We start from the raw sequence: 16,106 nt of genomic DNA, 5'->3' as shown, positions 1-16,106 counted from the left end.
GGGTCTAAAGAAGTATAAATCACCTTAGATAGGAGCGCATTCTAGAATTAGAATTTTTTTAAACTTCTATAATGAGAAACTTATTACCTATGAAATAAAATTTTTTAATTTAAAAATTACAAAGGTGAATTGTGAATAACAACCTTATCAACAAGTCAAAACTCTCAAAGCCAGAATCAAAAGATATTTAATGCAGATTATAATGTCGAGTATGCTTTTTTTTAAATATATGTAACACCAGAAAAGTGAATTATTGGCAATCAATAAATTATCGGCACTTCCAATAATTTACCTTTTTTTTTTCCTTTTTTTACTGCTTTAAAAAATGCCAGGTTAGCAGTATAGCATTTGAAGGTGGCTGAGTAAGTAGGGATAGGGATGAAGGTGAGTTCCACCAACACTACTCATATGAAGAACTAATTCCTGGGCAGGATATCTGGATGCCCATTAAGCAGTACTGGTTTGAGCCGCTATTAACTAAAACAGCACAAGCATTTTCTTGGTTTTAAAACTCTACTTTACTGTGAAAATGTTGAATGAATCCTTCCTAACAACCAGGAAGAGAGACTACCAGTTTAAAAAAAAAAAGTTATCTGAAACCACAACTGATCTCTTTATAAATAGCTACCAGAATAAACTAGCAGAATTTAATTCTGAAATGATACTTTCTAAATTTCTTGTGCAGCACAGAAAACAAGGTTGTCATTTTACATCAGTTGAGACTTTAAAATTTTTTTAATAACAATGGCCATTTCTAAGGCATTAGGTGCAAGTAAAAAGAACTTAAAATGCTTTTTGCCCCATAGGCAATAATCAGTCTAGGGCATTAGATTTATAATCTTAATGTACAAATCTTACCCACCTCTCTCCTTCCAACCTCACTCCCATTTCCCACCTGAGCCTTATGTTCAAAAACAAGCAAGTTTTTTAAATAGCCACCTGAAAAAAGTAAACTTCAAGAGAGTATTATGGTATAATTCTACTTATTTTGAAAACTCATATACATTATACATAGTTAAATGCACAGGAAAATTTTTAAGTAGGTGAGAATGGGATAACTTTAGTCTTCTACTTTACACATATCTATATTGCAAGTATTACTTTTATAACTCCGATGCTCTGCCTTTTAATAGTTTTAAAGTATTAAAATAACATTAAATATTAAAAGAAAGGACACTTAACATCAAATGCTCTAAAATGTTGATAGTTAAATAAGAACTAATTGAAATAGCCAATGTAATCTATCTGCACCTACTAAAAAAATGTATATAATAACCTATCATGCTCCCGTGCCCAAATTCCAACCTTTAAGAAATAGGTATTAGACCCCACGCCACAATAGACACTGTGCTTGGCAATGGGCATACAATGATGGACAGGACATACACTATCCCAAATGCCTTCATTTCCAATCCATTCCAGTGCTTACTACTTCCAAAACATTCAACCTAACCCAACCAAAATCAGATGAAACATTCTTAAAATGATATGTCATAGCTGTGGCCATTTCAGTAGATTGAAAAACTTCTTTAGTAATTCACTTGCTAGGTTTCTATGGGAATTGCACAGTTTAGTATAGCATTATAGACACTTAGGAGGAGCTCTGGAATCAAACCTGGGCTTGAGGTAAGACTGTATGATTTGCTACCTATGTTATCCCAGGGAAGCCTTCATTTCCTCATCTGTCAAATGGGAGTAGAATAATAACAGTAAATCCTCAGAATATTGCTGTGAGGATTAAAATTAAATGAGATCCTTTATGTAAAAAGGCTTAGTACTAAACATAATAAACACTCAGCAAATGTTAATTATTATGAATAATATTATAACAGATAACTTTAAAATACAAAAACTGTTCACAACTTGCCAAATATTTAAAGTCTCATACCTATGTCATTTCTCTAAGAACAAATATGTATATTTGTGTATGTTTGTATATTAACACATAAAAATATTTTTTAACATAAAAACCCATAATTGAAACTTTTCATTACTGTAACACACCAGTACATTTGTGATATTTATACATATATGATATATACACACAAAGGCATCAGTGCATGTTGTCAAGAACTACACTGTAAACACATGTTAAGAACTTGTCTGTTGGCCATGGTGGGAGGGTGGGGGGATCTAGATCACCAATTATGATTCTAACTCATATATTTAAATTTTTAAAAATATTAACATTGTTAACACAATATAGACAAATATCTCAAAATCCAGCCATCTATTAGTGATTAAAAACTCAATTTATATGTATTGATACTTCTTTAGTCTATAAAGTACATTCATGAGTATTATCTCATCTAATCCTTTTAGCAGCATAGTGAAGCAGGCTTTTACCATTATCCCCATTTTACTACAGTACTGGGAAAACTAAAGCCCAGCTAGGATGAATTTCTCAAATGCACAGCTAGTGACAGGACTGGTCTTAAAGCCAGGTCCTCTGACACCATCACAACCATTTCATTTACATTGGTCTCAGACATTTCATTTAAAAAAAGACAGAAAACTGTGGCCAATAATTTAGGTGTGTCAGAGAACTCTACAGATAATTACACATGGCTGCCCAGTTTTACTCTCCTTATTTCTAACTATAGTATTTCAGGAATCACACAAGTGTGCACACTATAAAATGTAGAACAGAATTCATCCAAACTTCCTGTACTGGCCAATTAATACCAGAGACCATTTTCTCCCTTACATTTAGCCCTTTGAATTTAACATCTTTGTAACCACTGATTAATTTCATTTTAATATTACATCTTGAAAAGACGAGTTAACATAAAGTAAATAAAACCATTCATAATGTGGAAGAATATCAGACCAGATACCATAAATTTATGACACAGCTAAAGAATCTATCTCATGTCTAGTATACAGACATTAACAAGTTTCAGTTCACGTTTGTGAGGAAAAAAAGGTTAGTATTATTATAGTGGAATGGGTTGTTGTATAAACAAGTACTTAAATAATTTCTACTAAAGGCAGAGTTTTCTTAAATAAACACAGCAGCCCTCAGCAATAACATTTGAGGAACTCTGCTAGAATAGAGACTGGCGAAGCAGATAAGAAAGACACTTCCCTGATTCTACATACACTCAAACTAAGGCACACAAACCACAACTTATGCTTACATTTTTCAGTATTCCCAGGTGTCCCTTTCCCTTCTCAAGAAGCTAAAAGCCATGTAGATAAAAATATCCTTGAACAATCTCAAGAGCCTAAAAGAAGTTAGTGTCCTAAAAGAGAAAAATAATATAAAGACTTATGATTTCTTTGAACCTAACATTTTAAGTACAACCCACAGACCTGAAACTACATTTTCTTTCTCGGGCTGCTCACTGGTCTCCAATACATCAATCCTGTAACACTGTGAACTGTGGTGATAGACTGGTTCATGCTTCTAAACACAACAGAATTTTTCCAAGGTTACATACACCGTGACACGAGGAACATTTTTGCAGCATCTTATTTTCATTAATCAACTAGTTTGGATGTTCTAACAGTGCAAACATTATTAACAAAGAAATTTTCATTATCTTTTGAACTCTCCAAAGTCAACCAAAGGCCATGGCACAATGGCAAAGGGTACTGAATAGGCAGAGCTGAATACTGGTGAAAATTCTGCTACTGGCTGGTTGTCTGACTTCGGGCATCTATCACTGAGGGAGAAACTAAGGTGCAAAGACATTTTAAGTACAGCAAAAAATTCTAGGGAAGTGCCACATCATTATCATAGGCCAAAAATCTCAAGGCCTTGTTAGAACATCCTGGGTTTCTGATCAAGTAATAACGTAAAAAGAGAGGAAAAAATGTAAAGCATAATATTTTTAAAATAACAATAACCACTACTACTACTACTATTGCTAACTCTATAAATATTTACTGAGCCTTCATTATGAGCCAGAAACTGTGCTAAGCGCTTTCACAGATTTTAACGTTTAATCCCCGCAACAACACTGACAGTAGTTAATAAAGTGAAAGTATTAGAACCCTCAAAAGGACAGAAATTTTAAGTTTACAAATGAAAATATAAACAAATTATTAAAGAAACCTTCCCTTTTTCTCTACCTTCCAGCCTATACCTTTGAGTATTAAATTTACACTAAAATCACATTTATTTTCAGGACTCTGTCTTCCATTTAAAGAATACTGAGATTCAAGATGTTGACAATCATTACAGAAGAATAAAAAACTCTGAGCTTAAATACTGGCACCAAAAAAACCCTTCCGTCCAACTTTACTGAATAATTGTCACCATTCAAAGAAAAGAGAACAGCATACATATCCGGCCCCACAATAATAGTCTTCTAATTCTAATGCCCACACTAGCAATCAGTTAATGCTGTAATTATAGGGACCTATATCATCACAGACAAAAAAAAATGTACAATTGCGAAGTCAAGTTTTGACTATATATACATACATACGCTATTTTACATGTAAATCTTACAGTAACTGACTTAAAAAAACAGCAACTCATCTAAGGTAAACTAATACACTAGGGTGTTTCTGAAGACTCACTTTAGAATATCAGCAGCATAATAACCATGATATTAGCAATCAAACTACTTAGCAGAAAGTTCTTAGAGGCTTGGGAAGCTGTGTATAAAATGGAGTAGACAGGAGAGAAGGGTTCCCTGTGCTGTTTAAATCAACTACAGGTCCCAGCATGCAATGCTCTAATCTGGAGCTAGGCAAAAAAAACCGCAATGCATCTTGGGACTTGTAGTAAGTAAACCACTTCCCCCTATCACAGTAAGTTTCAAGAAACTGAACTATCTAGCACAATCTGACTAGATCTTACTATCAGGGCCTAGTCAAATCCAGATAAAATTTGGTTGTTCTCTGCCCTAGCACAGATTCTTCAGCATATACTGGAAAAGGTATCAATTAACATTTAGATCAACATTTTCACATTAGAAAAACCTTATACAGGATAAGCATATAAAAGAAATCCTTAAAAAGCAAAAAGATGTGTTAAAATTTTTAAAGACACAATTTTTAAAACAATTTTTTAAGTCTGATCAGTTTCAAAGCTTTCTATTCCCCACCTCCCAAAAAAAGTTTTAATTGTTCTACCAGCTTTTCTCTTAACAGTCTTTCAAGTTATGTTTTTATGAATAATTTTTCTTGAAGGAAATTCTCAAAAGAAAACAGTTCCCATACTTTAATACTGCCCATTAGGAAATGTATTCTTACAGTTATACACATACCACCATCACACACACACACAACAACAAAAAAACGAATAATACTTAAGTTCCTCTTTTGTCAAGTCCTTACTCAATATTTACCCTCTCCACTCCTCACCCTTCGTTTCACACACACGTGTGAAAAGAACACTCAGGGGAAAAAAATTCCATTTCTCTCATCCACTGACGTCTTCCAAAAAAAAAATTTTTTTTAAGCTATCAATAACATGTCCAAACCCAATTAGACAACTTTGAGCTGTAATTTATTTATATAGTTTCTACACACACCCCTGTTTTCTGCAAGACTGAAGGAGGAGGCTGGGAAAGAACTAAGTGCAATCTGCATCAGGAGGCCTAACACAGGTGGTGGGTTATTTTCAGGCAACAGCACCTTCACAAACATGCTGTGGAATACAGTCCAAGAAATTCCTAACAAGGAAAGATAAGCTGGCACACAAATTTAACATAATCCAGCTAAAAATCACCTGCAACACAAGCTACTACATTTCACCATAAAAGTGACAGGCTACTATAGGATCTGAAGCTTCATCAATACAACATACTGTCCATAAGGCCAGAGATAGCAGTTGCCATGGTTACTATCATCCACTTTTATCAGGAAATTATTGTCATTAACTCTGAAGTTTGGGGTACTTATTTAAAATTTTTAAAAAAGAGTTTAGGGTTCTGACTGTTAACTGAGTAAAAGAATCAACTACTGTTTAATACGTAAGTATGCTGCTTTACAGATGCACATGGTTAACAATACTTGGATCTGCAGCAGAAAAAAATCAATTCCTTTCTGCTGCTCCTTCTCTTCAAGTACTGACAGTTTGTATTCTCAATGCAGCCAAAACAATAAAACAAAACCCATCTTTCTGGCTTCTGTGTTTAAGTTATTTTTCTCCCCTAGGCCCACAAACAGAGTCAAAATAAAGCCTAGATCATCAACCTGTTAGGCCCCATCCCTTTCCTATTTCCAAATTACCGGTTCACTTTTTTGTCTACTTTAAAAAGCAGAAAAACATTTCCATAGATGATTCCAAAATATAGGAAAGAATAGTTTCCTTCAGCCGAGACCCGCTCACTATTTTTTTATTTAGCAAGGGGGTGGGGGGTGTACAGTTTGCAGTGTATTGGAGGGAGAGAAGCAGAGAGGCATTCAAACTGCCAAACAAGTGTCCAGTGTAAGAAAGGTGCCTTAGAAAAGCCCCAAGGATGACTGAAACTCACATATTATCTCTAAAAGGGAAGAGTTCACCACCATTACAGTTTAAGACTCAATTGATAGACAAGCAATATAAAAGTTATTCTTAAAGGTCTATTTCAGCATTCTCACAAAAGATAACTGTTCAGAAATTCAATACACAAATAAGATGATATGAAAGCCTACAAAACAGTATGGCCACATATACACACAAATATACAAAGAAGGAAACATATGCTATTTAAGAAATAATTATCTACAATACTTTTAATGCAGTGTTAATATATTACCTCTTTAAAAATAAACAAAACAAAACAAAACACCTCAAGGCAGCAAAAATACACACCTGGTAAAGTTAAAGTGATCAAAATGCACTGCTATGCTCCTAAAGAATACTTAGGGCCTACAAAAAAAGCCCATGTACAAAAGTTCTGAGAAGTCAACATAAACCATTAATATTTCCCATGACAAATTAATACGAAAATTCAAACATGTTTCAAGAAATCAGCTCTGAATATAGATATAAAGGAATTCTGTCAAAGGTTAGAGACCTAAAACTTTAATCCCTTCCTTTTCTCCCTTTCAATACTAATTAAATACAAAAGACTTCGGCAATAAAATACTAAGGACACAAAATTTAAAAGCACGTTAATATAACCTTAATGTCAGTATTTCCTTAAAAAAAGCTTTAGTATTCACTGTCTGCAGGATGAAAACGTTAATATTACCCTGAGAGGTTTCATTTTTATCTAAACAGTTAAATGTTTTTCTCACCCGTCACCGAAGCAAGTTTCTACATTTCATTTCTAATTGAGGTTATTTCATAAAGAGCAGTCAATTCTAAAATTTAGGGTATTCTATCTTTTGATATGCTCATAAACATAGGGACTCCCAATTATCTATATGTCATTTTACCTTAGTCCAAATAGGTGAGCAGAGTCTATTAAGAAGGCCAGAACTCAAAGTTCTGAGTTTTAAACTTCTGGGTTATTTTTACACAAAAAATATTTCAGTGCACTCCTCTAGATTTGAGTAGTCATTTCCTCACGCATCCCTCTAAATTAGAAAAACAAAAATGATACACACATATGCCTAATACTAATGCATACAAATATGTCTTTTTCACTTTGAAGCAAGTTTGAAAGGTTTAGTTAGTAAGAATTTTTCATAAAGTTAGCAGGATCAGTTAAAACAATCAAAATATTAACTGTGACATCTGTTACTCTGTGTGTTAATAAGAGTCTATAGACGAATCCGGGAACTTAAATAATCACTAAAATCAACTACTATCACATCAATGGTGAAATAAACAAAAACTTTAACAGGGGATACACATTTCACAGGATCTACAAAAGGAAAAATGATCTTTTTTTTGAATTAAGGGAAACTGCCTAGGCAGCATTTTTTAAACAAAGCTTCAAAACTGTAACAAAGAGCTTTTTGGTAACCACAGCAGTATTTAAAAAAAAATTCATAAAGTGTTCTGGGTGCACTTTTAATGCACTCATTTCCCAAATGATATGGAGAAAGTTAGTATTTTAAAGACAGAAGCTTCTGTCCATGTATTAATTAGCCACCTATCTCAACAACTTAACATCTGCATGGTTTCTGACAATTTACAAAGAACTTTCACACGTATTATCTCATTTGATCTTATTGAGAAAAAAGTACAGTATTATTCCTAAAAAACAAACAAAATTCTAGGCAGATTCATCAAATTTTCTACACATTCCCAAGTTTTTAAACTTTGACATAAAACTTCACAAGCCACCACAGTAGCATGATATTTCCAGTGATAAATCAATTCACCTAACACTAACAGACTTTCAAAGGACATGTGCTATAAATGCTACAAAAATACTTTCATCTTTATGCAGTTATTGTTAAGTGTTACTAAGGGACATATCAGCAATGACCCATACCCACAAACAGAACTTTACTTCTAGCTCAAGAATCTCAGTCTTTGGAGGCCAACTCAAATACATCAACCATATGTATTTATAACGCTGAGTGCCTAAGAATTTATCTGTTAGGAACACTGTCCATAGATTGGAGGAAAAAAACACAAAAAGTCTAAAAATTTTTCCATACAATATCCCCCTTTCCAATAGTTCAAGTACTCTATATCCCACTTGTATTAACATTATAGGGATGACCATAAAGCCTAAAGTCCCAAGTCATACCAACTACTTTTGTTTACAGCCATCCATTGCACATAATTTTAAAAAATGTGTTCAACACCCCACTCACCAATATGAGAATAACCCCTCTTCAAACTAAAATAATTCTAACAGCACTCTGTACCTTAGGGCAGCATCCTTAAGCTATCCACAATAAGCAATCTACTTTGTGTAATATTGTAAGCAGGTAAAAAGCAGTCAAAAATTTGTTTCAAATGGCAAATGGAACTTTTCAATGGACTTACTCAAAATCTTTCTGGAACTTTAAGGTGTTAATCCTGTTGCTTAGTTGATGCTAAGTAGAGCTGTAATAAGTAGCAAGACCCTCAAAATTCATAGATTTCCTTTATCTTGCTGCAGCACCTCCTGCTGGATAGCATTTAGAGTTCTTCATGTAAGCAGAAGAAGAGTATTTCTGACGCAGCTCTTTCCAGATGACTGAATGGGAAAAAGGATGGACCCTTCACAGCTAAAAGAAATAGGGCCCCATCCATCATTTATACCTCTTAAAAATAAAATCTGGCATAGGCAGGAGTCTTAATTTATTACTTTTCCATTTCCATAAAGACCCGCCTGAGTTCAAAGTACAACATGTTTAAATAAAGCTTGCAAAATTAGCTAAAAACTATGTTAAAAAGCCTTCAGAAGCACTCAAGCAAAAGACTATTAAGACCATCCAAGCAATGCCAGTCATATTGCAAATACTATTATGTTAAGACAAGCAAAAGTATGACATAAAGAAAAACACCTGGAACATTTTTAACATGTTAGCCAAAAGTTTGTGTTTTGTGAATTTTCTGCACTATTACTATGCTCTTCATTTAAGGATAGTTGTATATCTACAAAAGTTTTAAGTGCAGAAATTTTTTTCATAAGCATGAGCATAACGGCACACAAAAATTTCCTCTTTGCCATCAAGAGATGTGTCCTGAGATTTTAAAATGCATTCTTTAGACATTTTAAATGGCCCTTAATAAGCCAGTTTTGAGCCCACGATGTAGATTCCATATACAGAGACAGAAAAAAGAATAGAGAAGAACTTACCAAAATCAAAATGAATAACAGTATTTCCAGTAAAAATGTAGTAACAGTTTCCTACAACGCTGTGAAACCAAGTAAATTGTGAAACTTAAAAAAAGGGGGGGGGGGAGGGGGAGAGAGCTAGTCTTCAAAAACCAAAAGAAAATCTGACCTATTTATTTCCACTGCCCAAACGTGAGTGAACATCAGATGTAAACAAACAACATAAACACTGAAAAGTACACTTAGATGTCATAGCCCCAGTTTCAGTCCCCTTATCAGGCCCTCAATGAACCTACAGATGTTGGTGAGTAACCTCTCCAAAAGAAGATATTCAAGCTCTGTGCCCTAAAGAACCCCTAAAAAGTGTGCCTATGAAAAGGTTTCCTAGAGTGCATAACTGCTTAAAAAAATTTTTTTCATCAGCCCAAATTAATCTGTTTCTAATATTCAGCTATCAATTATTAATATATAAATGTTCCTCCTTCTCTAACGTCCCCACCTCAAGCATCTACATTCCTGACACCTACTATTAACAAAAATGCACAGCTCGCACCCCAGTTATGGGGCAAATCTTTGGAATCCAAAACACAGTCACAAAGTTCACTGTCAAGGCCAGTGCTGAGGCCCGTATACGCCCGGACCTTAACTCACATTTGAAATTCTAGAAAGCCATACTTGCAGAGACATCATTTAAAAACAACACAATGTGGACGTGAAAAGTAAGATCCTCTACTTCAAGACCTAAACAAAGAATATTTCAACATATCACCGGAATATGATGACACCAGATTCACCAATAAAAACAAAACCTGCCTACCATTAGCAGCCGTACCCCTCATCTCAACAACTCAACTACTTAGAAATCACTCTCAGCACATCTGCACCCCACAACCGGCGTGTGGCCTTCTCCGGGGGTGCAAGTCACAAAGTTGAAAGGAGACATTCTTCCCCCGGTGCCCAATCTCGACATCAACCCCTCCCCTGCCAGGGCCACCTTGCTGCTACCCACCATCGCGAACGTGGTCGGGGAAAAAAAGAAATCCTAACAGCACCGCTCAGCAGAATAAAGAGACCAAAGAGAGGATGACGAGAAGTGTTGGGAACTGCGTGCACGACGGGGCTGGACCAAACGGAAAGAGTCCCACTCCGCGCGCCCCTCCCCCCGGCGGGGGCGCGGGCGGGGGAGGGGCGGCTGCGGCCCCTCTTGGAGCGGCCTGGCGGCCCTGGCCAGCGCAGGGTCCCGGGGGCGCCCCGCGGCCGCGGGATGCGGGGGCGAGTGCGGGAGGACCGGCCCCAGGGTGAGGGGTGCTGGCACACTCTCCGGAATAACAAGTTGCAGAAGAAGAAGAATAAGCGGAATTTCCCCAACGCTGCTCCGGCCACCCAAGACAAATGCACCAACACACACATACACACACACACACACACACACACACACACACACACACACGGGCCCGGCAGCGGCAGCAGCCGCGGCTTTTTTTTTTTTTTTTTAAACCAGATCCCTCAGTCACCAAACAAGATGGTTTTCAAAAAAAAAAAAATTAAATAAATAACCATAATAAAAACTTCCCCCCGACATCATCCTGGGGGGAGGGGGTAGTGAAAGAGCCCCGGCGACCACCCCTGGGCGGAGGGAGAGCCCAAGGGGGCGGACGAGGCTCCGCGCCCCCCGCCCCCGCCGGCGGCCCCCTCCCCGGCCCCCCGCCGGGACAATGTGACGCCCCCTCCCCGCCACCCCCGGTGCGCCGCCTCTGTCACCCGCTCCGGCCCAGCACTCAGCGCCCAGGCTCCCGAAGCTGCTCATAAACTTACTTCCAATTTATCCTGGGGAGGGGTGGAGGGCAGAGGGGAGGAAGGGGGAGACAAGGTTTTTCCATTGTCTTTTTTTTTATGGGGGGAGGAATAGGAAGGGCACGCAGGGGGGCGCCCCGAAGGGGAAGTTATTGCTCAAATCTCAAGTTGACTGAGGGGGTCCTGCCGAGAACACCCCCCTTTCCCTCCTCCCTCCCACACACCCCTCCCCTCCCCCTCCCTCCCCCCAAAACAAACTCCAAGCAAGCAGCCCCTGTACCTCCCAGAGACAAACACCAGAGACAAGACAGAGAGACAGAGAGAGAGAGAGAGACAGAGAGAGAGAGAGAGAGACAGAGAGAGAGAGAAGGAGGGAGGGAGGAGGGGGAAGGGGAAGGGGGGAGGGAGGGGAAATAGAGCTACTCCAGAAAAAAAAAGAGAGGAGAGTGAGGAGAAGAGAGAATGGAAAAGCTGGGATACTGCACCCTCCTGCTGCTGGCTGGCTGTCCCCCCTGGCAGCTGGAGGCAGGAACTCTGAGCAGGAGAAGCAGGAGGAGGAGGAGGAGGGAACTCTTCTTCATGGGGAGGGAGGGAAGAAGCTGGAGCTGCTGCTGCTGCTTCTGCTGCTGCTCTGGGCCTCTCGCACTTTTTAGATATTAGTGTGTTAAGATGGTAGGTTGTTCCCTTCTCCCTCCTCCTCCTCCTCCTCCTCCTCTCCTCTTCTCCCCCTCTCTCTCTCACTCACTCTCTCTCTCTCTCCCTCTCTCTCTGGGCTGTTTCTTTCCTCCTCTTCCCCAGGCAAGGGGGGGTGGGGAGGAGGGGGTGGGGGGAGGAACTGGATCCTCCTCCTCCTCCAGGAGAGACACACAGGCCCCGGGCCGGAATGTGGGGGGAAAATCAGAGCAGCAGGAGAGAAACTGTGGGAGACAAACAAGCCCAACTCTTCATCCTCCTCCTCCTCCTCTCAGCAGCAGCAGCGAGCACCACCAGCCCATTCACCACCCGGCCCCGGGCCGCAGCACCTCCGCCGCCTCAGCCCGGGGATCCCTCCGCCCAGGCCCAGACACACTCGCCCGCGCGGGAGCCCGCCGCGCGGCCCCGCCGGCCCGCCGCCGCCGTGCGCGCCCCCGCCGCTCCCGAGAGCCGGGCGAGAGGGACTGGGGCTGGGAAAGCGGGGACGAGGGCGGGGGGAGAGGAGGCGCCGGGGTAGAGGGGCACGGCGGGGAGGGAGGGGGCCGCCGGGCGGAGTTGTACGGCGGCCGGCCCGGGCCCCCGCGCCTCCTCCCATGGCTTCCGGGGCGCACGGTCCCCCCCAGGGGCGACGGGGCGGCGGCGGGAGGGGCGGTGGGGGCCCGCGGCGGCGCTCGGGCGGGCGGACTACTTGACGTGTCGGTGCGGCGAATTTATTTCACTTTGCCTAAGGAACGGGGTGTGCTGCGGTTCCCATTGCCTAGGGAAAAAACCCGGATGTAAAGTGAGTGAAACTAAACTAGAGTGAAGTAGGGCAGCAGCAGCCAAACTCCAGTGCAGCGGCGGCGGCGGTGATGGGGCTGAACAAGGAGCGGCGGCGGCCAAACTCCGGGGCCGCCGCAATGATGGGCCCGTGCAGCGCTGCAGCTCGGCACCCGTGTAGCTGCAGCCGAGGCGAGGCCGGAGCCCGCTGCGGCCCCCCCAACTCAGCGGCCCGAGCCCAACTCCCCCTCCCGTCGCAGGAGCTGCACAGGGGCTCCGGAGCGGCCCCAACTCCCTCCAGTGCAACAGCAGTTGGAAGGGGGGAAATAAAGCCGCGAGGGCAGGGACGGAGAGAAGCGATGGGGAAGCACTGCAATGGGAGAGCGTGGTCCAGGCAACAGGAGAAAGATGCAACCTCAAGTCGAATGCAACATGCAATCCCCGGCCGCCGCTCGCCCGCTCCCTCCCCTCGCCACCCCGCCCCCTTTCCAAATAACTACCCTTGAACCACTTTATTAGCCGTACTTAGTCCCACACTCGCTTCGGGGAGGGGCGGGGGACGGGATCCTTCGCTCACCTTTATTTATTGCTGCTTTCTCCCCCCTCTCCATGTTTTTTATTCCTAAGTTCTTTTGTTCTAAGGGGGATGATGGCATTTACTTTTCTGCTTTGTGTAGCAGGGCAGTCGCTGGGAATCAGCCACGTATAATCCGGCGGTTTGTCATATTTTATTAGTGAAAGTATTTTATGCCTATTCTACCTCCAAGGACTGTAACATGGAGAACTGCAGGGAGGAAAAAAACATCAGAAGAATTCTTGTTTTGAGAGGTTTCTTGGCGGGGCGGGGAGGGCTTTTTATTTATTTATTTATTTTTCCCCTGCAGGGGGGTTATTTAGATTTTCAAATCGATAGTTTTCAACTTAGAGCTGAATGTTTTTGTATGGAAATACTACTAGATTCTAAAACAACCCCCAACCACAATAAAGAAAAAAAACAAAAGTCCAAAATCTTAGATTAAAAAAAAAAAATCCCTGCTGGACAGTGATGTTATCTGTTCTGTGCAGCACGCTGGACTTAACGTACTGTTGGCCTCCGAATGTTAAATAACAATAAGCCCGAACCTCAACTGAATACAAATGGGGGGTGGGGGTGGTTTTGTTTTTAAGGCTCAGCACTTTTGTAGCATCTGCCACTACGCATTTTCCAGGCATTGATTAGCCATGCAACTCCCATAGACATGAAGTCCAGTTTTTGCAGATAAAGAGCAACAGTGGTGAGATGATCTGCCCAAAGTCAAAGTGAGTCAATGACAGAACCAGAAATAGCCTTGGGCTCTATTTGTTACTAGTCACATCTTTTCCATTAAATACTAATTCCTCCAAGAAATAAACAGTATTTTAAAATAAATAGACGTTCTTTACGTTGTTATGTATTTCCACCAGAGGTGCTTTGAGATCCTTGGACATGCAGGCATTTTCTTACTTCTGTGACCTGCAAAATTAAGTTTTGTTTCTCAAGAGAAAGCAATTTTTTAAAATTTTGATTTCTTAAAGCTAAAAAATAAAGTACGGGCTTTATTTTATATATGTAGGCCATTTAGTACCCTGAGCTTTAAATTTTAAAAAATTCACAGCAGAGAAAGTGTGTAAGAGTTTGAGATCGAAAGTGAAAATCCCTATAAATGATTCAAGAAGCCTGGTTGAAAAAAAAAAGAAGAAGAAGAAGCCTGGATGGATGAACTCATAATGTTGTGAAACTAAACCCATAACACAGTCAGAATGAATAAAGGAAGGACTGCTCAGGTAGTAAGACGCAGCTATTACAATCTAGAGATAACTCTAGTGTATCTAAAAGATGAGTGGAGGCGGAGGCCTTTCAAGCAGGACCCACTAGGCACTGGACCATAATCTAATGGTGTCATTTCAAATCAGCCCAGGCTGTCAAAATTTTTTCAGAGCAAGACTACTTTAGTGTTCTTGCTGGGGAAAAAAAAAAAGAAAGAAAGAAAAAAACTTTAACATGTTTCAAAATTTCATAGAAAAAATTCAGAAACTCAAATTGTGCCTGAATATGTAAATGCTATAGAACAGGAGTCAGCAAACTTTTTTCTGTAGAAACCTGGATAGGAAATATCTAGACTTTGCAGACCATACAGTCTCTCTCACAACTTCTCAACTCTATGCAGTAGTAGTAACACAGAAGCAGCCATAGAAAATATATAAACAAATGAGACTGGCTGTGTTCTAATAAAGCCTTTATTTATGGGCCCTGACATTTGAATTCTATGTACTTTTCATGTGTCAGGAAATATTCCTCTTTTTTCACCCATTAAAAGAAATGTTAAAACATTATTAGCTCGTGGGTCTCAAAAAACCAGGGGGTAGGCAGGATTGGGCCCATGGGCTGTCGTTTATCAACCCAGCTTTTGACGATGAAAGCCCCTGAACTTCTTGTACGAGAAGATAAGCATCTTCTAAGATCTTACTAAGACATTTGAACAGCAGTCAGAAATCAGTGTCATGCAAACTCATGTTTTAGATATTTACACTTAATTAAAATAGTTTAACCAAATAATTGTCTAATACTCATATAGCTATCAAACTCTATGAAAAAGAATTCTCTAGCTTGTGATTCATTGTTGGACCACGTTTGCATTTACATACTCTTCCTCACTCTAAGATGGTGAAGAGCAGTGGGACCAAGTAGCCGTGGGTTCCCACACCCAAGAAGTATCACTCCTTCTCAGCTAAGGCACTTTAGACAAATTACTTAACCTTTCAGAGCCTTAGTTTTCCTATCTTGTAAAATGCAGCTATTAATACCTACTTTGTAGGGCTGTTGAGAAAATTGAATGAAATAATTCATGGAAAGTGCTTAGCACAGTGTCTGGCACACGGAACCACATAACGTATCTTTTCCTGTGCCTTCAAATTCATTTTCTGAGTTAATGTAACTAGAGAAGGTGAACACGTGGAGTCCCAACACCTTGTCAGTGCAGATGTGGCATATGGCGTCCAAGGAGTCTTGGGGTGACTCAAGGTTGTGATATATTTCTGTGGGTCTTTCTCAAGCTCATAGCGTGCCTGACGTGGGGCACTCACTAGACACTCACTAGCTGTGTGGCCTTAGACAAACATTTAGGCCTTCTGAAGCCTGGTGTTTCTCATACATAAAATAAATATAATACTCTGTAGGACTTTTGAAAAGGCTAACTGGCATAAATGCTAAAGAAAAAAGATAACAGTATA

At 40.3% G+C, this 16,106-nt stretch overlaps 2 protein-coding genes across 14 annotated transcripts in view; both read right to left on the bottom strand.

Annotated features, from left to right (window-relative positions):
• Nucleotides 1-12,416, bottom strand: part of PHF21A (PHD finger protein 21A) — a 198,418-nt gene extending 186,002 nt beyond the window's left edge. For 4 of the 13 annotated variants that reach the window (XM_060103780.1, XM_060103779.1, XM_060103791.1 and 1 more), the window contains exon 1: nt 11,891-12,141. The gene's annotated coding sequence lies outside the window, so the exon portion shown is untranslated. The other 9 variants (XM_060103788.1, XM_060103781.1, XM_060103790.1 and 6 more) reach the window with 7 other exon arrangements.
• A 478-nt stretch (nt 12,417-12,894) lies between these two features.
• LOC132494128 (uncharacterized) overlaps nt 12,895-16,106 on the bottom strand; it is a 92,925-nt gene continuing 89,713 nt past the window's right edge. The window contains exon 6 of the mRNA XM_060105163.1: nt 12,895-13,227. Coding sequence (XP_059961146.1) covers nt 12,895-13,227 — 333 coding nt within the window. The remainder of the gene's footprint in view (nt 13,228-16,106) is intronic.

The sequence above is a fragment of the Mesoplodon densirostris genome, chromosome 7, assembly GCF_025265405.1.
Source record: "Mesoplodon densirostris isolate mMesDen1 chromosome 7, mMesDen1 primary haplotype, whole genome shotgun sequence".
NCBI classification, from domain to species: domain Eukaryota; kingdom Metazoa; phylum Chordata; class Mammalia; order Artiodactyla; family Ziphiidae; genus Mesoplodon; species Mesoplodon densirostris.
Note: the sequence above shows the minus strand (reverse complement) of the source record. Positions and strands in the feature narration are given on the sequence as shown.